We start from the raw sequence: 25,477 nt of genomic DNA, 5'->3' as shown, positions 1-25,477 counted from the left end.
AAGCTCCTTGAATTGTGCTCAGAGACATAATCGGGTTCAATAAACACTTTTAACACAGATGAAATATGATCGGACCAGTGGATCCTTCTTAATCTAGCTGCCATATTCTGAACCTCCTGAAATCTCCAAACAGTATTCAAAGGCAGCCCCCTGTATAACTCATTAAAGTAATCTAACCTGGAGATTAGTAGGGATGGATAACTGAAGTAAGGCTGCCTCTCACTAGTAAGGGTGGTAGTAAGGGTGGCAGCTGACACAGAATCTAAGCTTGTGAAAGGTACCTTGTGCCATGGACACTACCTGAACACCCAATGGAAGGGTCAGATCTAATGATACCTCTAGGCTCTGACTGAGCTTACTCCTAAAGGGTAGTGTAACCAGAGCAGGTTGAACAGCTAATTTTAGTTATTTAATCTATATCTAATTTTATGATCTGTGAAATCTTAGTTCCGTGGCACCTATATGCTTTGAGTTTCTGGGTTTAAGTGGGGAAAAGGGTATGGGACACATCAACTTCTTCCCAAAGTGGCTGCTGTTAAATGGGATTTTAAAACTGTTTTATCACATGACCATGAACCCCAGGTCTGAAGCATCAGGGACATTGCACAGCATTCCTGAAATCTGTGGTAAAATGGCATCAGCAGCTGTCTCCACACATAGCAACTGTGTTTTCTCTTGTTCAGCCACAAATCTGGCATGATACTTCTGGCTAGAAGATGAGGAAGGAAGGCTGGATGCAGGGTGACTTCTATCCTGTAGAGGTCCTGAACCAGTGTGTGGAGTCACAGACTGATAGTAAACTGAAGCTTAGTCCAGACAAGATGGAGGTATAGCTGATCAGGAAGGTGTGATCAGCCTGTTTTAGACAGTGCTGAACTCACCTTAAAGCATCATATTCACAGTCTGGGAATGCTATGAGCTCCAGCATTGTCAATGGAGGCTCAAGTGACTTCCATGGCACATAACAACTTCCTCTAACTTAGGCTTGTGCACCTTTGGGCAGAGGTGGTCTGGTCACAACAACCACTCTCTGATAACATCCCATTTGGATTACTGTAATGGGAAGTCAAGGTAATGGGATGTAAAGATTGTAAAGGCAGTCTGGGGCTGCCTTTGAAGAGTGTTCAGAAACTGTAGTTGGTTCAAAATACAGCAGCTAGATTGCTGACTGGGTCCGGATGCATGAAATATACCTTGCTAGCAGAGGCGTAGCTATAATTGAGCAAAAGGGTTCAAAGAACACGGGGCCCCCAGCTCCTGAGGGCCCTCCAGCTCCATCCCTCCCTATATTCTTTATTGTCTCCCTTACTCTGGGGGGCCGCCAGAGAGAGGGATGAACACGGGCCCCCTCTCCCCTAGCTACGCCCTAGCTTGCTAGTTTTGAAAGAGCTGCATTGGCACCCAGTCCATTTCTGAGCACAATTTAGAATGCTAATTTTACCCTTTACAGCCCTAAATGGCTTGGAAACAGATACCTTACCTTTCCCTGTATGAACTTCTCCCTGTATTGCAGTTGTCCTCAGAGGCCACTCACTGGGTCCCCCCACCCATCATTCATGGTAAGGTGGATGGTGATTAGGGAGAGGAACTTATGGTGCCCCAACTCTGGAACCATCTCCTTAGCAACGTTCACCTGGCATCAAGTCTGTTCTCTTTTTGGCATCTTTTATTTGCCCAGGCCTTTTAGACTTTAGTTTTTATTGCTGGAGCTACTTTTTGTTCTGCTTTTAATGTTTTAATGGTTGTTTGTTTTAATGGTTATTATTTTCTTGCACATCTTTGGGACCCCTTAAGAATGGGGTAATAAATTACATCTCCTGTTGACCACTGGTGTCAACCATAAAGTGCAACATTTAATGCTGAGAGCAGGGCGAACTGCAGGTTCCATTAGTCCTCATAAAACTGCTGTTCATGGGATCCCTCCTACTTGGGTGAGCCCTGACAGAGTCACTCCGCCACCATCACACAACATCAATGGGCAGGAAGTGGTCCCAGGGGTCAGCAGTGACCCCTTCCTAAGGCCCTGAACCTATAGCAGCCACCCAACTATCCTGACCCCTGACCTATTGGCTCTGGTGATCTCATTAAGCTCTGAGAGTGACCAAGAATGCCAAGTGCAGAATACCTTTCCTTGAATTTAGAAGCAACATTTCAGAGCTTCATAGTGCAAAAACAATAATGAACCAGGCCCTCCACTTCCTTTCTCCTTTTGTCTACTGCTTATGACCAAGCCCTCACTTAACTTCTGAACATTCCTATTAAAATACACACTTTGTGCCCCCAATTTAGCATAGCCTTAAATTTAATGGGGCTTAAGTGCGTATAAATATGCACTGGACTGCAGCCAGTAAGCTTTCTCATGCTAGTACGTGTAGGCCTCTGGAAAATGACATTTGGCCCAATTAGGTTAGAAACTTTATGGGGGGGGGATTTTATTACTGTATTTACACGTGCATAGTTTGATGCATACAACATTTTAGAAAACTGACACCCCCTTTGTAGGCTGTTGGTCGATAGCAACAGAATGCAATCATATATAAATTAATATTCACATGCGCAGGCAAAACCAGGCTAAGGAAGCCCAGCCCGGTTTTGCCTGTGCCAGGCTGGGCTTCCTTCCTTCCTGGGCCCAATCCTAGTGGCGCCTTGGCGGCAAACCCGTCTAGGCAGCCACTCTCTCAAACAGGGCTGCTCAACTTTTGTCCTCCTGAAGATGTTGGCCTACAATTCCCATAATCCCTGGCTATTGGCCACTGGGCTGGGGATTATGGGAGTTGTAGTTCAAAAACAGCTGGGGGGCCTAAGTTGAGCAGGCCTGCTCTAAAATGAAGTTAGGAGAGTGAACGCTCTCCTAACCCTGTTTTTGTGATCGTCTGCCAGCCCTGGCTGCTTGCATCCAGGGCTAGCAGACTGCAGGGCTCCTGGCCAGCTTTGGGGAGGGAGGATCCCCATAATGCACCACACACTTGCGTGGTGCATTATGGGAGCTCCGGGGGTGGGGCAACGTGTGGGGCAATGCATCCTGGCATCCCTCCAAGTTACAGGCAGCAGTTGGTAATTGTCTGGGTGGGAGATCCACCCACCAAAGAGGGAGCTCTCAGTTGTCTGTGGGGAGGTAAGCTTTTTAAAGCTTCCTCCCCGCTAGCCCTCTTGTGTGTCAGGAATTCTTTTCCGGTTAATTCTTTTGTTCTCTCAAGAAGCATCAACATTACAAATGTGAATTAAATGATTTTTCTGAATAATTAGTGTGCTTATAGTAATAGCTGCCCTAGCTGTCATTGCAAATGCTTTGAACAAGTGTAGATGCATGCAGTGTTTTGCTCCTTGGATCTTTTCACATTTAATTGACTTTTATCAAATGTGTTGGAGGCGATAAAGGTTTGCATGTAAAACAAATTTGTGATGTGTCTGAGCATAGCATGCGATTTTGCCAGTGACCTGAAATTAACTGAGAAGGGGGAGAACAGAGAGGAAAGGAAGCACACTTTTAAAGCCAATACAGAATAGAAATGAAATATTATTTATATTTAGGCTTAAATAAAAAAAAAGGCTGCAGGATACAGAATACTAGCAAAACACTCAAGGAGAATGTAACATGACAGTCTGCTGTGTGAGCCCTACAGACTCAAAACACCTTTCAGCCAAGTAATGAGTCAATGTACCAATTCTTTTTATTTCTGCTCTTTATTGACAATACAGATGAATGTCATTTCTGCAGAGTTCCCCCCGCCCATGCATATCATTGCAGAATCCGACTTTGACATGCAACCTGATATAGGATCTCATGCCCATATATCCCATGGAATACCTACAGTTCATTTGGATGTCACATCAATGAAAATTTGCAAAAATCAGATCTAAACAGGACTTTTCACAGTTGATATGCAGTCTGTGTGATCACAGACATCTTAGGCTTCCGCATATTTACTTAGCATGGGATACCTGGTTGTCCAAAAATACCAGGACACTGTCCAGTAGGGGTGTGCACAAACCGGTCCACCATGAACTGGGTCAGTTCAACAGTTCGATCACGAACTGAACCGGCCTCCAGGAGAGGAGGTTCGGCCCACGATCAAATTGGACCAAGCCTGGTCTATTGAGGACCGGTTTGACCTGGTCCAAGAGGCTATGCTTGTAAGAATAAAGTCAAGCAAAGGGGAATCCTGCCTTTAAAAGGCTCCTAAGGGCAACAGGCAGAGGGTGGGGGTAGAGAAAGGGCACCTTTACAAGTAGGTGCTTACTGATCTTCACCTCTTTACAAGCATAGCCCTTCAGACCGTCGGTCCGGCTAGAACTGGTTTGATCCAATGTACTGGACCAATTCGTGGACTGGCAGTTTGGTTCAAATTCAATCAAAGTTCATTTCAATCAAAGTTCAATCAAAGTTCGAACCAAACCACAAAAATCAGTCCATGTACACCCTTGCTGTCCAGGTATATAATGACAAGAAATGAATGCAAGATTTGCAGCTATTCAACTTGCCAGGAAGGTGTCAAACAACGATATGCCTGAAAGGGCTGGGGTAGGGGGGGAAGGAGTGTTTTACTGACCTCCCAAGAATAGCTGACTATCTGATATTCTCCTTGCTTCCAAATGACTTAAGGTCTGGTCTTCTGATTCTAAATCTTTGGATCTTTACAAGGGAAACAGATTTACCACTAAGTGCTCAACAGCTGTACGACAGTTTTATAGCCAAATTGTTCAAGACAAACTGCAGTGTAATGTCTGGCACAGCAGAATTCTGACTACATATTTGTGGGCTGAAATCAGAAACTTTTAAGATTTCAAGGTGCAGCTTCTGGAATTCAGGAAAACTGACCAGACAACCACAACTTCCTGAATGCCCCAATCTTTCTAAACTTGTTTTTCCCCACCCAAACACTGAAACTGTAACCAACAGAGAAAAAGTGCTGAGAACATTCTGTTTGGATATTTCTGTTTGAACTGTCACCATGTGGGCTTCATGATACTTGTCATTTATAATATGCTTAGCATCATTAACTTTCTTTGTGCTGTGTAGAAGATGCTTCTATACAAGATGGTCTCAACAACCTACCAAATAGTTTACAAAAAGATTTTGTGAGTCCCAGATGAGGAAATTTACAGTGATGCTTTGGATGATAAAAGCCAGCACCTTTTAGGCCACAATCTGGAGAAAAACTTTAGAAATTCCTACAGGATTGTTCATGCCCAGTTAAGAGGTCTTTGTTTTTCCCTTATGCAGTTTTATCATCTGCTTTCAAGTTCCGTCAGTATTAAGATCAATATGCAATTACGGTTAACTAATGCTAGCACATGGAATACAAGAATTGTTTTGCTGTCCTAGATCAAGATTCATCTGTTTCAGCATTCTATTTTCTGGAAGACCACTAATAGGACTTAAAGATTATGGCTATGCCCTGCTGGCTGTCCCATCATCTGGTATTCAGGAGGCTTTACAGTCCTACCTGAGTATGGAGCAGTTAACTCCCGTGCTCCAACATTGGAGCCAGCGTGGTGTAGTGGTTAGAGTGCTGGACTAGGACCGGGGAGACCCGAGTTCAAATCCCCATTCAACCATGATACTAGCTGGGTGACTCCGGGCCAATCACTTCTCTCTCAGCCTAACCTACTTCACAGGGTTGTTGTGAGGAGAAACCCAAGTGTGTAGTACACTGCTCTGGGCTCCTTGGAGGAAAAGCGGGATATAAATGTAATAATAATGGGACATATGTGTGGTAGGCAACATTCAACTGCACATTTAGACATGGGGTATCTCACACAATCTCAGTTTGTACTACCTGGTGTATGGCTACTGGCTTGGAGAGCACATTTTCATTCCCAAAAAATTGAAGATGCAAATATGTATTTCCAACCCATGCACTGCGCTGTATAGACAAACCTCATTATACGCTGATTTGATATCCGCAGATTCGCATATCCGCTGTTGGGAAAAAGACACACAACCTCGGCATATGCGAAACAAACAAACAAACAAAACCCCACCATGTAGACCTTACATATCCGCAGGTCGGAGGTGGCAAGAAATTAACACAGAGGTTATTTCTGGCTGCCATTTTGTTTCTTGGAGCCACAAAATGGCTCCTGTTTTTTTAAACAATGCAAATGGTGATTTTTGGATGGTTTTAAGGCATTTCAGGGGCACAGCATTTCTCCCTTATTTTCCCAGTGACCAGGAACCTAAACCCCAATTATCCATTCACCCAATGCCTCGATATTCATGGTTTCTGTATCTGTGCAACAACCGTGGAACTGAACCCCCGCGAATATCGAGGTCCTCCTGTATCTGCATTTATTTGTGTGTAACTATTTTTGAACTGGGGCCAATATTGCTACCTCATCCACTCATGCTACTCACTCTCCTCACTGAATAGGAACCCTAGGGGAAAAGGTGTGAATTTAAAATTCATGCTGGTACATGCATTCTTCTTCTTACCAATACATATATACTGATTTCATCTGGCATAAGAGCTAGACCGTATCCTTAAAGCCATTTTCTTAGACCCAAATTTGGTAGGTAGAGTGTTAACTCCTTTCATCCCTGGGTGACCAGCAATTTGGGTGCATGAGAAGTGATCAGATGTGGTGAAAGAAGTGATCTTTCACCATAGCCCTATTCAGAAATTATGTGAAATGTTACTATGGATGTTTGTAGACGTATATTTTCTGTAGTCCTGTTCACACATTATGTTAAGTGCAGGTGTAATCTGTGTACAGTGTGCACATAATCAGATCTGCACACATGCATAGTTATTCACACATTACATTCAACAGCATAAATTTCCTATCTGTATGCTATATTTGAAGTGTTGTATAGCCAAGGACACTTAAACATGAATGAGTCATTCACACAAAAACATGTACATGTGTACAGACATCTGTATGCACATACAACATAATGTCTGAGTAGGGTTCGTGAGTTCAGCTCAAATGAGGATACAGTAATCTCTTAGCCATTAATGCCTCTCTCACTTTTAGTGTATTATTAGCCTTCTTATGTCTGTGTGGTTCAAGAAACAGCCTATGCCCCAAACAAGGAACATGGTAGAATTAATTTTTAAAAAAAAAATCTAAAAGAAGCATTTTCCCCTTCTAAAAGTGCTTTCCATTGGGGGCGAGGGTGACTTAGAAGGATGCTGACCCATGAGGTAATAGCATGTGTGGTAGAGGGATGAAATCAAAAGGGAGGCAAAGCATTTGAGGATGCTAGATTGCAAGGAAGACGCCTAGCATTGGTATTAATAGAGGTAATTAATAGAGCCTCAACAGCCAGGTGGTATTTGAGGTTTATAGGGTAGAACAGGGATTCTCAGCATTGGGTCTCCAGATGTTATTGGACTTCAGCTCCCATAATCCCCCTTCCCAGTGGCCTTTGGTTGGGGATTATGGGAGGTGAAGTCCAATAACATCTGGGGGCCCAACGTTGAGAAGCCCTGGGGTAGGAGATGGATAGAAGAGGCATCCAGCAGTTTCCCACCAGCTCTTTCGTTCCTTGCTTTCCCCTGAGTCTGTCCCTTATATTCCTGTTTTCCATAATGGCCAATGGACTTCCTGTATTGTTACAGAAAGAACCCATGCTCACTTGCTTGCTTGCTCAATCACACACAAGCCTGATCCTGTGCATGTTGACTCAGAACTGTCACCGAGTTCAATAGCCCTTACTCCCAAATAAGTAAACTTAGAACTGCAGACTTGCAATGCAACTCTATGCATGCTGACTCAGAAGTAAGATGTGTCACTATCTTAATAGCCCTTACTCCCGACTGTATAATTCAGCCTTAGTTAGTCTTTTATATTATCTATGCTTCGCCTTTCTGTCAACAAGAGAGCTTCTCTTCCCCTGCATTTTTCAGCAGCCACTGAAGGAAATGTCTCTAGGCCCTTCACCAATTAAAATTCTTGTAGCCCTCCACTCGTATTCTTCCCAGTTCAGTAGCCAGATGTACCTATGAGAGGGTGTATGAGGAAATATGAGCCCTTGTGAGGAAGCTGAGGGCTACATTTCACAAAGATACTAAAAGCCTCAGATAAAAAAATGCCTTATTCTTAAGCAGTGTGTGTTGGCAGGGTAAACTTGATTGCTAATTAATGTTATAGTTATTTTTTGTAGCCATACCTGCCAAGGAAAGCTCTCTTGATAGGATTTGAAACACAATCCCATCCATATTGACTTCTGAGTCCCACTGTGCTCAATGAGGCTTATGCACTATTAAGTTTGTTTGTTTGTAGGCCTAATTTATGATGCCCCCCCGCTTTTAACATATCTTGCTTTTTCTCCTTTCTCCTTCCGTTTCTTCTGGAACAGAATGGGAAGTCTAATCCCAAGGATCCAACTATAGAAATTCTAAAGAGACAAATAAATTGTAGCCATGAAGCTAATCAGTAACAGGTATAGACTTTGGCTTCTTTGAAATTCTTGCAGTATATGCATTTGTTACAATTCTCTACCTCTCTTATGGATTTTTAGTTGTTTATGCAGCAAGATTCATTGCTTCTTTACTTCATTTGTTAGGGTTGCCAACTTTCCAGGATTGTCTGAGGATCTCCAGGAATCATCATATATTTCCAAGTGACTATTCAAAGCAATGTGGAAATTTTAATGGTTTGCTATTGTGAAAAATATTGTGTATATCTGCTGTGAAAATATTTGAGAAAAAAATCTCCAGGAATAGCTTCTGTCAGAGTTGGCAATTCTATTTGTAGTACCAGTTCTCTCTCCCATAATTTAAAGCTCACTCTCTTTCAAACAAAACTGTTTTCCTTTAGGAAAACTGTGCATGCTGATACATACAGTGATTTGTTAAAGCAATTTTTATTTTCAAACACTGAGCAAAGTACCTCCTTTTCTCTCAGTTGTATTGACTTTCATGTCTTGCTACAAAAAAGCTACTGTTTTAATTAACAAGGCATCACAAAATGTGTGAACTCATTACTGCTGTTGATGGCATTAACCCTCTCTCTTCAGTTTTTTGTTTTGCTTTTCTAACAGATTGTAGGAATGAACAGGAGTTTTAAAAGAATATTCTTGGTGGTTGTTGTTTTTAAATGCAAACATGTCAATATATGAAGGTGGCAAATGAGCTACAAATTCATAAACTAGCACATTTACAATACTGGTAGAATGGAAGGAGCATGCTCATGTAAGTTGAAGAAACAAACTGTCTCCCCAAATGGCTTGATTCTACACAACTCTGTCCTACACCATATTTTTAGTAAATGAAATGTGGCACAGATTTTGAAACCCCCCCTGCCATCTCAGCTGTCACTTACTTAAAAAGCCCCCCCCACACACACACACTCATCAGAAAATGAAGGTCTACACACGCACACATTCTCTGTCTTTCACACACACAATTGGAAACGTTTCAGGGAATGACCTAAAAGTGGTGTCAGTGGGGTACAATTAACTTCCATGGGTTGTAGTAGAATCCATGTGGGAGGAAGTCTGGCCCAAGCCATCTATATCTAAACTTTACTCAAAACAAAGCTAAAACATGTTTTGTGCCATGACTTCAATCTGTTGGGACTCCATCCATCTTGAAGAATGCTAAGGGTGGTGGTGGGGGGGGGCATATAGACAGACCTATTGGATAAAGGGGAAAGAGACCATAAAGAAACACGTTTCTCTCATATGGAAAGATCTGGTTCCATCTTTTAAGAAAGGCAGATCTATTTTTCCAAAACAAAATATTTCCAAAACATGAACATGTATATCTTGTACTAATGCATATGCAATTTGAATACCTGGTTTTAGAAAGGCTAGCCCTGTGCATATCTTTTTCATCTTCCCAGTTGCTACTACGCGATTATGGGTGAAGCAGCTCAGAGAACTGGCTGGTAAAGTTCAAACAGAGTCAAAAATTCCTTTAAGGACATTAAGGAATACCTAAGTAAAGTCCTTGCATCTGTTTTCCCTTATGTTTGGAGTCTATTTAATTGTTCAGAACCCCAAAAGAAAAATATGAGCCAGACTAAGGGCCAAACTAGATGTGATAAGGCAGTGTACATGCCTGCCCCCACATATAAAGTGGGGGTGGGGGTGGGGGGTGGGAGGGCCTACTCCTTACATGAAAAAGAGTGCACAGGATGGGGGAGTGAAACCTGTCCCCTTCTCCACCTCACCTCACTATGTTCTGCTTCCTTAAGTAGTTTGTCCCCAGTTCTGCTCTACTGGGCAGGGAGAAAACTGCTAAAAGCAGGAGAGTACAGTGAAATAAGGTTTGGAGAGCCCTGGCTTAGAGGTAGAGCATCCGCCTTGCACACAGGTCCCAGGTTCAATCTCAGGCATCTCCAGGTATGACTGGGAAATACTCTTGTCTGATATCTTGGAAAGCTTCTGTCAGTCAGTGTAGGCAATACATAACTAGCTGGACTGATGGTCTGACAGTATAAGGCAGGTTCCTATGGGCAGGGGGCATCTTTCAGTCTCTTCTTCTGTGTGCTCATCTTAGTGTAAAGAGTAGACCCCACTTATGTGAATGGGACAGACAGAAGTATAAAAGACATATAGTTGCCCCCATATGTGTAGTTTGCCCTACAGACTGGTTCACAGATAGATGCATGTTCTTCACCTGATGAGTGAAATACCAAGTATGACACTTACTTATAATGGCCCTTTCACAAATGCAAGTATAAACTTGCAGTTTTGAATGGGACATTATAAACAAGAGTCATACCACCTACACACAATGTTTTTCAATGGAGTAAGTTTATACATTCAGTTACCAGTTACCAGATGTAGAGAATTCAAGTAATGCACATGCATAATGTGAACAGGCTATCACTTATGCTGACCTTCATACTGAAAATTATAAGCACACTACATAATAGCATGTAGTGTAAGAGGAATGCACTGTAACACATTTTACATGGAATTCAAGATGTCAAACCCATCAGACATTTTTAAAAGCTGATAATTATGCCCCTGTACATTGTGTAAAAGAGCTGCAGTCTCTGTTATGACTAAAAACACATTTGTATCTGTGAAGCCACATTACAAACACATCTGCCACAAAACCATAGGTCAAGGAAGCATGCCTTTGCTGGATCAGAAAGGCTGGGCAGGGAGAAATTTCAGAATCCAATGAGGAGAGAAAGGAGTGGAGAAAGCTGAGCTCAATTTTAATATGTTGGCCAGTAATTCAAAATGACTAAGGCTGGCCCCAGCATTCTAAACTTATTTGAGCCTCGGCCATAAACACATCATAAATCAAAACTCAAACACATACACGCTGACATTATAGAAGCGTTACCTTCAAACAAAGATAATATGACTTGTAGGGAACATTCTCATCATGCACAACATAGTTTGCTTAGCCAAGTCTTTGAAAAAGTTTGTGAGCCCTTTGGGGACAGGGATCCATCTTATTTATTTATTATTTCTCTATGTAAACCGCCCTGAGCCATTTTTGGAAGGTCGGTATAGAAATCGAATTATTATTATTATTATTATTATTATTATTATTATTATAAGAGGCCACAAAATCAATTTTAGGAATTAGTAAGCCAATTTGCTCCCTTTTCATGCAATAGCCAAAAATTTAATTTGATAACATTTGTATTTTTAATTTAAAAAAACCACACTGCCCTGGAAATAAACATCTCACAGTAAAGATGTAAATGAAGCAATGTAGGGAATTTGTCACCTGCTTGCTGCTTGTTAGGCATGAGGATGGGATGGGATGGGATGGGATGAGATGGGATAAGAGCAGGATGGAGGCCTCTCTTTGCATTATTTACTGTGTCTAAAGGCATCCAGAAGCTGCAAATCTAGTCCTTAAGGGGCAGTACAATCTGTCTAGAACAGGTCAAATACCACTTCCCTGATTTGTGGAGTCTTTTAGCAATAGTACCCCATCTTGTCTGCTCTAAGCTTCAGTTTATTAGCTCTTATCTGCTCATCGCTGACTCCACGCACCTATTCAGGATGTCTGTACTGAAAAAGGAGAGTAGAGCTGGATACTAATAGCATCCGACTCCAAAGCTCCAGGTGACAGATCCCAGTGGTTTTATGTGGATGTTAAACAGCATGCAGATATAAAAGAACCCGTGGAAAATCTTAGCACATGCTATGCCACCAAAATACAGTTCCTTGATACCACTGTCTGGACTCTGTCCACCAGGCAGGAGTAGAGCCACACAAAAAAAGAATATCATGGTCAGTTATATCTAATGTTGTTGAGAGATTGAGGAGAATCAACAGAGAAGCATACCATTGTTACAGGGCATTCATCAGGACTGTTTCTATAACCCAATACTGTCTGGAAGCCAGTCTGAAATGGTTCCATAAAATCCATATCATCCAGGAACATCTGGAGCCGATCCTACACCATCTACTCATGCCCCCTGCCCCTCAAATGGCTCTTGGTGATATTCTACTCAAGATAATTTGCACAATGTATTATGCATAAGTAAATGTATTGGTTTTAATCTGGTTTAGAACTGGATATGGTTACTGGATGTGTTGTGACTACTGAATCCTCAGTCTGTTTCAGCACACTCCAAGTTGCCATCCATGAATTGATCTTCTTTTGGATGTTTCACAGCAACATGCAAAAGCACACCAGCAATTGCTCCACGACTGATCCAACACTTTCCACATGCCCAGTAACTCTCATCCTTCGGTTCTAAAAGACTTATGTAAGGGCCTATTACTTAATCTGTAGCACTAAATGATTATCTGCATGTGTATGTATGGAAGAGTCATCGTATATGACATATCCAATACTATGGACAGAGTTTCATATCACTTCATAATACTTCAAGCACAGTTGGTTTTTTTTGCAACAGAGACAATTCACAGGCTTAACTGAGGATTTAGGATGTGAAGTGACACTGAGTAGTACATTAGCCTTTCAAACAGCATGCATGAGTGAAACAAATGCAAATCACAAAGATACACCTCCAGACATTTTTCAAACTGTAAAATAAGAGCCCAAAGTGTAAACTCTCTGTTGTTGTTGCTTTTACCTTATATATATTGATAGGGATATCGATGATAATGTAGATGAGGTCTCCCAATGCCAAGCTAGCTATTAGTGCATTGGGGCCATTCCTCATACACTTGTTCTGGTAGATAATCCTCAGCAGAGCCGCATTCCCAACCAGCCCAATGATGAAAACTGCACAAAATATTGATGTACTGATCCATTTGATGTTGACATCATGTCTAGTACGATGACTGCAAGAGCGATAGGATGCTGTCGGCTCCGTTGTTGAATTGAATTGACTGACCGTGAGAAGTAATCTAGATTCTGTTCTAGAATCAGCAGAGAAATAATTTCCAGAGTGGGTCAGGTTTGAATAATTTCTGTCAGAATCATCTCCAGCAACCATTCCCATTAACAGAAGTGCCAAGATCATCCTGAAATGTAAGGCTTCCATCTTCAAGTCTGTAACACCAGAAATTAACATTATCAATACTTCAATACTGTCTGTCCTACTTATTACACCTACAAGCAAAAACCAGGAAAACATATACAGGTGGCACTCGTTCTTTGCGAGTTTTCCATTCTTGCCTATAAGCATGAATACAGAAACCACGAATAACGAAAACTTAAGGCTCTACACATGATCCGTGTGTAGAGCCAAAATGGGGTCTGCAAGGAGAGCCGGTTTGACCCGCTCTCCCCTCAGACAACCAGCCAGCCCTCCCTGGGAAGCCAGATCGGCCGCCCAGATGATTACCGGCTCTATCACAGAGCTGGTTGGGGCAGCACGGTTTTGGGGAGCCCCCTGAAGCCAGAAGGCTTGTTGTAGCTGCCTGGTTGGGGGGCTACTTGTGAGTAGGTGTGGCATGGAGCCATGCCACAATGACACATGATCCTCTAACCCGCTTTTCGGGCACTCTCACACACGAAACCCGGGTTAAGCAGTGGGCTACCCAAGAGCATTTGCTGCCACTAGAAGCAGCGCAGCTCTGGCGGTTCTCACACACAGTGGAAACCGGGTTGGGCTCCCTTAGCTCAGTTTCCACTGAACGTGAGAATAGCCTCCTTGAGTCAAGGGGGTTTAGGTTCCTTGAGCTTAAAAAAGTTCCAAAAATGGAGAAATAAAGGGGATAAAGCATAGTACCTTGCTCTCCAGTTTTCCAGCTCTCCAGAAAGGCCCTCTAAACCCTATAAATCCTCTAAATTTTTGAGATTTTTTTTAATTCTTGGGAATATTTTTTTAAAATTTAAAAAGAGCCACCAAATGTCTCCATGCTGCAAAATGGTGGCTGGAAATGACACTGGAAGTCATTTCTGTCCACCCAGGAACCACAGAGAGGCGAATTTTGTTTTAAAACCACAGATAAAGAAACTGGGTCCCTATGTCCCAACCACGGATACGTGAAACCTCGGTTGCTGGGACTGCAAATAACAAGGGCCATCTGTATCTTCCAACATCAGCACACTAATAAAAACAGCTATCATATTTCATGTTGAGAAGTAGATATTCAGCATTTTAAATCCTAGATAATAAATCTGAATATTTATTTCTAATACTTCTATTCCACCTTTCTATAAAAATAGAATTAAGGCAACTATTAAGAACTCAAGTCAATAAATTGACAAGAAAACAATAAAACATTACTAAAATAATCTAAAACAGCAGTTAAATACTGAAAGCAGGAGACAGATCTAATTTAAGCAGCATCCACCAAAGACCCACTGAAATAAAATAATCTTTGTTGCCCACAAAAATGCCATTCTAAGTACATATATTCATATACAGATGGATTTCAGCTTATTTCCTTATAATTCATTTTGACACAAAAAATTATAATTGTGCTTTTATTATTCATATTCACTAAATGAACTGCAAACAAATCTTTACTGTGATTGATCCAACATTCCAAGAAATTATTATTAGAATTGAAATGTCAGTGCACTGACAATCACAATGTTAGCTGTTATTATAGGGCTAGCACATTTAGAAATATATTGATATTAATAAAACAGAACCTATTTCTGTGTATTATATGTTTACAATATGTGTCAGTTTCTGAAGGCCTCCTAAATCCACCCAATCTACCCTAAATATATTTATATGGAAGTTAATTGGATTGATTTCAACAATAGGGAATAGTTGTTTTTACAGGAATGTCTAAGTATGATTTATGTGGGATTAACCATTAGTCACCATAAGCAAAGCTGCTACTACAAGCTAAAAAGACAACATTCAGAAGCAAAGTCATGATTAGATTGACATCAGTAGGGAAGTGTGAATCGATTCAGGTATAAATAGATTTGTACCCAAATCTAGCTGATTCCAGGCGATTTGGAGACAGAGCAAACAGATCCTGTGGTTGATTGGCTAGATTTGGGTCCAAATCGAATCACACCAGATTCAATTAGAGATTTGGATTCCTCGTATCAATTTCACCAGATTGCCAGCTTCCTTTTTGTTTTGTTTTTTTGTTTTTTAAAAGCTAAGCTCTAGCCCTTATAGAAGTGGAGTTATGGAGTAAAATGTGTGGTCACTATTTTTTCAAGTGTTTTATGAATCCCTATAAGGCATCATTACAAACCTTCATTTCTTCTATTCATTTTGACTGTCTTTGGACACTGCCAACTGTCAACTGCCATGTGCCAACCTCACCCCCTCTCCTACTCGCAAGGCAGTGGGGTACTACTCAGTTTGTATTCTAGGAATTTAGAGTGTCTAGACTCTTTGGTGTCTAATAATCTTTCCTCGTAATGAATCCCTATGAGGATTCATTACACACCAAAGAGTCTAAACACCTCAAAAACTCCTAAAATATAAACTGAGTACCCAGTGGCTTGCGGGTTGAGGGGTTGAGGCAGATGGGATGCCACTAATTCCCCACCCCCACCTGCAAAGCAGTGGGGTCAAAATGAACAGAAGAAATGAAGGTGTGTAATGAAGACACCAAAGAATCTAAACACTTCAATATTCCTAAAAAAAACCCCTCAAACTGAGTACCCCACTGCCTTGCAGATGGGGGTGTGTGTAGTTGGCACATGGCAGTTGACACTTGGCACTGTCCAAAATATGTCAAAATGAACAGAAGAAATGAAGGTGTGCAATGAATCCTCATAAAATAAAGTTAAAGTGCCATTGAGTCAGTGTTGACTCCTAGCAACCATGGAGCCCTGTGGTTGTCTTTGGTAGAATACCTTTCAGCATCTTCCTATATTGCTGCTGCCCGATATAGGTGTTTCCCATAGTCTGGGAAACATACCAGCGGGGATTCAAACTGGCAACCTCTGGCTTGCTAGTCACGTCATTTCCCTGCTGCACCAGCATAATGATTCATTATGAAGGAAAGTTATTATACACCAAAGAATCCAAACACTTGAAAAATAGTGACCACACATTTTGTTCAATAACTCCACTTCTACAAGGGCTTAAAAAATAAATAAAGCTGGGAATCCATGTTAGGGTTAGGATAGGGTGACTTTGAATCCCCATTATTTCCTATGGCAGAAATATACAAAATCAGTAAAAACTAAAAGAAATAATTAAAAATCAACCAAGTGCCCCACTGCCTTTGAATTTGGGTGGTAGGTGACACCCATGAAGACCTACCCACCACCCAAATTTGGTGCCCCTAGGGCCTCCGAATCCAAATCAAATTGAATCTAATCCAAATCAAATCTGGGGTGATTTGGGGGGACAGATTCAGACACAAAACAGGGTGATTTGATTCGGACACAAATCAAACAAAAACAATCAATTCATGCACATCCCTAGACGTCAACCAGTGATTCCCTTCTTATGCCTCATTAGGCATCATCTTTCTTCTGTTCACTGTGGGAAATAGTCACTTTTATCCGAACTAGGGTATAGTCAATGACAATGTAGGCCAATATGAAGATTGGAAACTCAGGCTGTGATCCAACCAAACTATGCATATTTACTTGGGATTAAGCCCTATTGAATTTAGTGAGATTTATTTCCAAATAAGCAGGCGCAGCATCAAGCTGTACATCTCCTGAATATCAATGGGAAAGGGTTAAGAGCTAATTGGACTGTCTCAGCAACAATCCAGTAGTTAATTATGCTTAAACTCCCTGAAATACTGAAATGGATTATGACCTGTATTCTGTATGCAATATTTTATGTATAGATTACATACACACTGCTTTCCATCTGCACTCCTTAATTCACAGCCCTAACAAAGATTGTACATAAGAACATCCCTGCTGAATCAGGCCCAAGGCTCATCCAATCCAGCATCCTGTTTCATACAGTGGTCCAATTGCTGAGCAACTGCTAAGGGCATGCTCTCACTCCTGATATTACCCCCCGCCCCCCGCAACTGGTATTTAGAGGAGGAAACAAACTTCAGAGGTGCAAGTGGGCTAACTTATGGACCGCCCAACTGACTTGAACCAAATTTGCTACAACTGTACGAGCATAGGGGTGCCTCAGTGGTGTAGTTTGTGATGGTGCCATCCACCCCGATTCAAGATGGTGGACACGTGAATGTTTGAGGTGCAAGTGGGATAACTTGTGAACCGCCTAACTGATTTGAACCAAAGTTGCTACAGCTGGAGGGACATATAGTGACACCTCGATGGCATATTTTGTGATGATATCATCCATCCCAATTGAAGATGGTGTATGTATAAATGTTTGAGGCACAAATGGGCTAACTTGTGGACTGTCTAACTGAATTGAAGCAAATTTGGTACAGTTTTAGTGAGTGACACATAGAGACACCTCAGTGGCGTAGTTTGTGATGATGTCATCCACCTGGATTAAAGGTGGTGGACACGTAAATGTTTGAGGTGCAAGGGGGCTAACTTGTGGACCATCTAGCTGATTTGAACCAAATTTGGTACAGTTGTAGTGAGTGACACCCAGGAATACCTCAGTGGCATGGTTTGCAATGATGTCTTCCAGCCCAACTTAAGATGGCAGGCGCATGAATATTTGAGGTGCAATTGGGCTAACCTCAATTGCACCTCAAATATTGAAAAATTGAACCGCCTAACCAATTTAATTTGCCACAGACCTAGGGAAACATAGGGACGGCTCAAGGGCCTAGTTTGTAATGATATCATCCACCCTGATTCATGATAGTGGACATGTGAACATTTGAGGTGAAAGTAGGAACCAATCTGGACCCAATTTTGGTAAAGTTGTAGGGGCACACAGGTACACCTCAAACACATAGTTTGTGATGATGTCACGCAACCCAATTCAAGATGGCAGATGCATGAACATATGAGATGCAAGTGGGCTAACTAGTAAACTGCCTAACCAATTTGGACCAAATTTAGTTCAGTTGTGGGGATAATGAAAGGAAAATTTGTTCTATTTGGTTACTTTTATTGTGTCTTGTATCTATTTCATTGTTGTGAGCCACCCCGAGCAGTGGTGCACTGGAGGGGCAGGGTATAAATATTTCAAACAAACAAACAAACAAACAAACAAAGTAGGAAGATTTGTCCTTACTATAAAAACTTGCTTTCATCTGTGTTCAGAATGAGTTTTGTTCTAGGCAGCAGTATCAAGGCAATGTCTTCCTACTTTGTTTGTTTGTTTGTTTGTGAACATGCAATAAGAGTGGGACCTTCCTGATTCAACCTCAGCGGGATCTAAAACTGAGTGGACATCAAAAAACGTGTGAGCACACACACGTGCATGCCTTAAAGGAAACACCATTGATAGACCTGTGCATTGACAGTCCTGTAGCCATTGATAGATCTGTGCTCCATGAATTTATCTAAACACCTCTTAAACCCATCCAGGCTGGTGGCTATTGCTACATCTTGTGGCAGAGAATTCTATAGTTTAATTGTGCATTGTGTGAAGAAGTACTTCCTTTCTTCGGTCCTAAACTTCTTGACAATCAGTTTCATGGGATGATCCTTGGTTCTAGTTTTATGTGAGAAAAATTTATCTCTATAAACTTTCTCCACACCATACATGATTTTATAGACCTTTGGCATGTCTCTCCTTAGTCGTCTTTTTTCTAAACTAAAAACCCCAGGTGTTGTAGCCCTGTCTCGTAAGGAAGGTGCTCTAGGCCCCTGATCATCTTGGTTGCCCTCGTCTGCACTTTTTCCAGGTTCTACAATGTCCTTCTTGCAATATGGTGACCAGAACTATATGCAGCACTCCAAATGTGGCCACACCATAGTTTTGTAAAAGGGTATTATAATATTAGCAGTTTTATTTTCTACCCCCTTCCTAATTATTTCAAGCATGCAATTGGCCTTTTTCACAGCTGCTGCACATTGAGTCGAAACTTTCAATGAGCTGCCCACAACCCCTAGATCCCTCTCCTGGTCAGTAACAGACAGCTCAGATCCCATCAGAATATATGTGAAGTTGGGGTTTTTTTGCCCCAATATGCATCACTTTACACTTGCTAACACTGAACCGCATTTGCCATTTTGTTGCCCATTCCCCCAGTTTGGAGATCCTTTTGGAGCTCCTCGCAATCTCTTTTGGATTTCACTATCCTAAATAGTTTGGTGTCACCTGCAAATTTGGCCACTTCACTGCTTATCCCAACTTCTAGATCACTTATGAATAAATTAAAAAGTGCCAGTCCCAGTATAGATCCCTGGGGTACCCCACTTCCCTCCATTTAGAAAACTGTCCATTTATACCTACCCTATGTTTCCTGTCCTTCAACCAGTTACCAATCCACACTAAACCTGTCCCCTTATCCCATGACTGCTAAGCTTTCTCAAAAGCCTTTGATGAGAATTGAAAGCTTTTTGGAAGTCCAGGTATACTATGTCAACTGGATCACCTTTATCCACACACCTGTTGACACTCTCAAAGAACTCCAAATGGTTAGTGAGGCAAGATTTCCCTTTGCAGAAGCCATGCTGGTTCTCCTTCAGCATGGCTGGTTCTTCTATATGCTTAACAATTTTATCCTTGAGAATGCTTTCCATCAATTTGTCTGGAACAGACGTTAAGCCAGCATATGTACCAGGCCAAACAGACGTTAAGCTAACATACACTGCTTGTCAAACAGGACAATTTTTATTTCAGTGTTTAGCCCACTACTGACAGCAACTGAACAGCTAAACCTAACTGCTCCTGCCATGTGCCTGCCCCCCACCCCATAGAACAAAAAGTAGCTGGAGTGGTGGTGGTTCTGAGTAGAAATATAGCCAGAGGGAGAAAGGTTAAATAGCACCTTTCCCTCTGCTGTTCCTCGTCTGAATTCTGCAAATCAATGAAAGGTTGCTTTGGTTAAAAAAAGTTGACGACAAGATATGCACAGAAGTGTATGACATGTAGAAAAAGCCTTCACTGAAGAACTATGAGCCAAGCTAGATGTGATTTGAGTCACATAATTGGCCCTGGGATGCCCACCCTCCTCCCCCACCCCCACTGTAAATAGCACACACAGGGAAGCAATCAAGATCAGGACCAGTGAAGGTAGGGGGATTAAACTACCCTCACTGGTCCCACTCTGGATTGCCTCCTGACTCATTGGAGCCAATGGAAGCTTTTGTTCCAGGGCAAATAGCACATGCAGGGAGGTGATCTGAATCAGGTCCATGGTGAGAGGATAGCGCTAGGACACCCTATTCACCCCCCCCCCCCACCCCAATACACACTGCATCGTAGTCCTTGAGCTAGATCACTGCCTTCCTGCTACTTACAGGAAGAAAAAGCAAGCACAACAGGATCAATGACACAATTAATGGCACATCTAGTTTGGCTCTTAGATTCGGAAAGGGATTGTTTTCCAAGCTGAAATCATTTCCCAAAATTGCTGTTAGTCCCCTTTGGGGAAAATACAAAATCCCCACCTCCCACAATGGGGATAACAGCAGCTTTAGGACATGATTTAAACAAACAAACAAACAAACAAAACACACATACCACCTCAGAGTTACTACTTCAATCTAAATCAGAGTCCACACACACCCCGCCCACTTAGTTACATTAAAGGTGAAAAATAAAAAGCTTGAGAAATCCAATGACAGATCTCCTGTAGAATGTGTAGTTTGCCCCTGGCAGCTTCTCTGTAAGGAAAGCACAAGGGTTTTCCAGCCCTCCTATTTGGGATTCCATAAATGGAGTTGTCAAGGACTGAACCTAGGATCAGGGGCATAGCAACGTTGGAGGGGGCCCAGAGACAAGAGTTTAAAATGGGCCCCTCGCTGATACACACACACAAACACACTTCACAATATATCGTGCACTCACACTCACATCCCCATTATGAATACGGTGAATATCTAGTTCACATTGAATCTAGTTTTTTTACTCTCTGCTCCTGCCGTTCTCCAAGAGACTCAACATAACTCATAGGGGGTGCAACATGGGCGGGTGGGGAGTCATGTGATGTGCCTCTGGGGGGCCCCTTGAGGCAGTGGGGCCCCAAGACGACTGCCTCCCCTTGCCTAACGGTAGTTACACCCCTGCCTAGGATCCTGTATATGCAAAGCATGTGTCCTGACACTGAGGGTGGGTTCACACACCGGCCTGTGTGAACTGGAGGTCATGCCATCAGGTGTGATGTCTGAAACCATGTAAATTAGGTTCCCAGTCCTGGTTACCCACTTCTGCCTTAGGATTTACAGAGTGCAAATTGACTTCTGTAACCACGATTTAAAGTCAGCTTGACAAATTTGGTAAAATCTGACACTGACGTGGATAACCAGGAATGGAAACTGTACTTGCTTGGGTTCATACATTACACCCTACAGGCATGTGTGCTTCTGGCGAGCCTCAGTTCCTCTTCTCCTACTTTGTAAGTGCTTACAGGTGGCTGTTGGAGCCCACCCTGAGCTAGGCTCCCAAAGAGGAATCCATTCCATATTCCTGGGATATCAGCATGACATGAAATCAACTGGCAAAACCAATAAGAAAGTTTCCAGATCTGAACAAAACATCCTACAAACAAATAATCTATCTATTTAAAAGTATAATTTCAGTAGAAATGGGCTTCACTCACTCAAGGCCCATATACAGCCTCTCATAGGTAGCAGTAAGCATCTTGTGACAATGGGACATGAGACAGAAACAACCTTTAGGAAGTCATAAATTTTAAGCAGTGTGAAACAAATTTCAAAGGAGCTGGGAGCCTTACTTATTGTATAAATTGTAATTTTCAGATCAGCTTAACGGAAATTAAGCTGTTACCAACACTTGGCCCTAACGATGGACTCTGAGCTCCTTTGGTTCCAAAAATTTAAGACGTATATATTTAAATTGTTTCTCAATATGGAGCAGACTGGAATGCTGTTTGGGGGCAGAGGAATTAATATGGTCAAGAGCCACAATAGCACTTCCCTCCACTGTTTCTCTTCCAAGCAAGCTATCTTGCCTTGCCCATGCACCATTTCTTTCTCTCCTGTCCTTGCTGTATTTTCTTCCACAATCCCTTACACCTGCTTCCCTAATAGCCCCAGAACAGCTCCTTCTACCTCTTACCCCTGAGCTCCTTCTACGCTCTTACCCCTGCACTTCCAGGCTGAAGTCCAGGGCCTCCACGGACCCTGGGGCCCCCCAAATCCTCTTTGGTCTGTCCTAGGTGGTGTGGTCACCCAGCCGAGCATGATGATGCTTAATTTGCAGGGGACAGGGGGGCCTCCAAAGGCCTTTAGGTCCAGGTTCCAAAATTACCTAGGTGCACTTCTGCTTCCAATAGCCTGGCCCTTAATATGTAATGACACTTGCTTGGGACTCTACAGAGAGTGCTGTTGTTTCCTTTGTCCAAAAGAGCTTGGATCACTATACGTGTCTTTTTTAGGTGGTGGCGGAACAACAGAACTTCGCTGTGTTCTAAATGCCACGGACATTCGTCGTCCCCCCACCCCTGAATTCTATTTCAACTCACTTTCTTGAATAGCAATAGCAATAGCACTTGAACTCAGGACAACCAAATATACATACAAACATACACAGAGAAACCCCAGGCACAGGGAGTCATGCTGCCTGGAAATTTAACCATGGCACTTAGACTAATATATTCAGAGGTAGAGTTATTCAAAAAATCTTTATTTGTCTCAAGCATTCTGTTTTGTATGTTACTTGTAAAGAAGATCAAGAGAAGTAAATTTACCGTCTGCTTCCACAATGTCTATCATTAAGTTTGGTAATTTTGTCAAGTGTTCATTGTCTAGCTCCTAAATATTTTGTCTGGCTTCTAGATCTAAAGAAAATTTGTCAGAGCCTGATTATATATATATATTCAATCAATCAATCTTTATTACGGTCACAGACCAGCATAAAGTACATTTTAAAACCTAAGTGGCAATAGATTTTACATTCTAAGACTATCATAAGGTGATTTAAAATATACAATAATAAATATAAAAGATGCTAAAATACACTACTAACATAAAATGATTTCAAATATAAAAAATAGGCATGTGACTGCACTAAAAATCTAGTTATGGCTCTAATAAGAGACATAGTCGACTCTGGGCTACATTTTGATTTAACTAAGGCTGCAATAAGAAGCATAGGAATAAACCATGTAGCAGTACCCTAGATCGCGTTGCATGCTTATAAAGTAAGAAAAGGTGTTAAAAGATTTAAAACATATGAAATCATGACAGTCACCATTTAAAATGCCAGGGGTCGTCCCATGAAATTGATTGCTGGGAAATCTAGGACCAACAAATGGAAGTACTTTTTCACACAAAATACAGAATCAATTTGTGGAACTCTCTGCCACAAGATGTGGTGACAGCCTACAACCTGGATGGCTTTAAGAAGCGTTTGGATAACTGTATGGTCTATCAACAGCTACAAGTTGGAGGGCTATAGGCCACTTCCAGCCTCAAAGGCAGAATGCCTCTGAGTACCAGTTGCAGGGGAGTAACAGCAGGAGAAAGGGTATGCCCTCAACTCCTGCTTGTGGCTTCCAGTGGCATCTGGTGGGCCACTGTGCAAAATAGGATGCTGGACTAGATGGGCCTTGGACCTGATCGAGCAGGGCTTGTTCTTATGTTCTTATATTCTAAAATAATAAGAGCTAATATGTGTTAAAAGGATATAATATAATATTCACAAAAATATAAGCCAGTAGAATAGTAGCCAGGAAGTTGCACCCCTGCTAACTTGGCAAAGAGGCACCTTTTAACGTAGTGATTCTCTTTATTTAGCAGGGAGAGAGTAAATGGCCCTAGCCACCCCCAGCACTATACCTCCAGTGACTGTTGCTGGCGTCTATCTTATGTTTCTTTTTAGATTGTGAGCCCTCTGGGGACAGGGAGCCATCTTATTTATTTATTATTTCTCTGTGTAAACCACCCTGAGCCATTTTTGGAAGGGCGGTGTAGAAACTGAATAAATAAAATAATAATAATAATACCACATAATCAGCTGTTGTAAAAAGATTGCACAGACTGACTACAAACAAAGGCATGACAAGGTAGCACAGATGATACACTGGAACATCTGCAAAAAATACAAGCTACCTGTAGCCAAAAATTGGTGGGACCATAAAATTAAAAAAGTGGTAGAAAATGAAGATGCAAAAATATTATGGGACTTCCAACTACAAACAAACAAACATCTGCCACACAATACACCAGATATAACTGTAGTTGAGAAGAAAGAAAAACAAGTTAAAATAATTGACATAGCAATACCAGGGGATAGCAGAATAGAAGAAAAAGAAATAGAAAAAAAATCACAAAATACAAAGATCTACAAATTGAAATTGAAAGGCTTGAAAGACAAATTGAAAAGAAGACCAAAAGAATCCCAGTAGTAATTGGTGCCCTAGGTGCAATTCCAAAACACCGTGAAGAGCACCTCAACACCATAGGGGCCACAGAAATCACCATCAGCCAATTACAAAAAGCTACTTTACTGGGAACAGCCTATATTCTGCGACGATGTCTATAATAATAACAGCAACAATATCGATAATAAAATTCAGCCATCCCAGGTCCTTGGGAAGGACTCAGGAGAGGAGAGCTGGTCTTGTGGTAGCAAGCATGACTTGTCCCCATAGCTAAGCAGGGTCTGCCCTGGTTGCATATGAATGGGAGACTTGATGTGTGAGCACTGCAAGATATTCCCCTCAGGTGATGAAGCTGCTCTGGGAAGAGCAGAAGGTTTCAAGTTCCCTCCCTGGCTTCTCCAAGATAGGGCTGAGAGAGATTCCTGCCTGCAACCTCAGAGAAGCCACTGCCAATCTGTGAAGACAATACTGAGCTAGATAGACCAATGGTCTGACTCAGTATATGGCAGTTTCCTATGTTCCTATGACTCAATGTCTGGATAAAACAAACCAGTCAATAACACCTGTCCGACTGAGTAAACAATAATAATAATTTAGGTTGTTGGGTTGCCACACTAAGACAGTCCTCTAGTTCACAGAGGTGGGCTCTGGGCATGCGTGATCATCCTCCACCAGATATTGATCACTGCCGCACGGAACCTGGCAACACTGTAGGTGGCAGCAGGGTTGCTATCAGAGAACAGCCAAGAGGTGTAAAGCTGGTCCGTTCACCCAGGATAGCCATGTAATAGTGGTAAGATAAGGGAGGCACAGATGTCCCTGTAGAACAGGCACTGCAGAAGAATG

At 41.9% G+C, this 25,477-nt stretch overlaps 1 protein-coding gene and 1 long non-coding RNA gene across 3 annotated transcripts in view; one reads left to right on the top strand and one right to left on the bottom strand.

Moving 5' to 3' along the window:
* Positions 1-9,759, top strand: part of LOC128326746 (uncharacterized) — a 42,034-nt gene extending 32,275 nt beyond the window's left edge. For both annotated transcript variants that reach the window (XR_008308232.1, XR_008308231.1), the window contains 2 exons: positions 8,306-8,389; positions 8,513-9,759. This is a non-coding gene — a long non-coding RNA (uncharacterized LOC128326746). The remainder of the gene's footprint in view (positions 1-8,305; positions 8,390-8,512) is intronic.
* The window catches only part of EDNRA (endothelin receptor type A), a 57,716-nt gene that overhangs the window by 29,244 nt on the left and 2,995 nt on the right, over positions 1-25,477 (bottom strand). The window contains exon 2 of the mRNA XM_053254187.1: positions 12,970-13,391. Within this exon, the coding sequence (XP_053110162.1) occupies positions 12,970-13,383 (414 nt within the window). The 5' untranslated portion in view covers positions 13,384-13,391. The remainder of the gene's footprint in view (positions 1-12,969; positions 13,392-25,477) is intronic.

The sequence above is a fragment of the Hemicordylus capensis genome, chromosome 5 (assembly GCF_027244095.1).
Source record: "Hemicordylus capensis ecotype Gifberg chromosome 5, rHemCap1.1.pri, whole genome shotgun sequence".
NCBI lineage: Eukaryota > Metazoa > Chordata > Lepidosauria > Squamata > Cordylidae > Hemicordylus > Hemicordylus capensis.
This window is presented reverse-complemented; position numbering and strand designations above follow the sequence as displayed.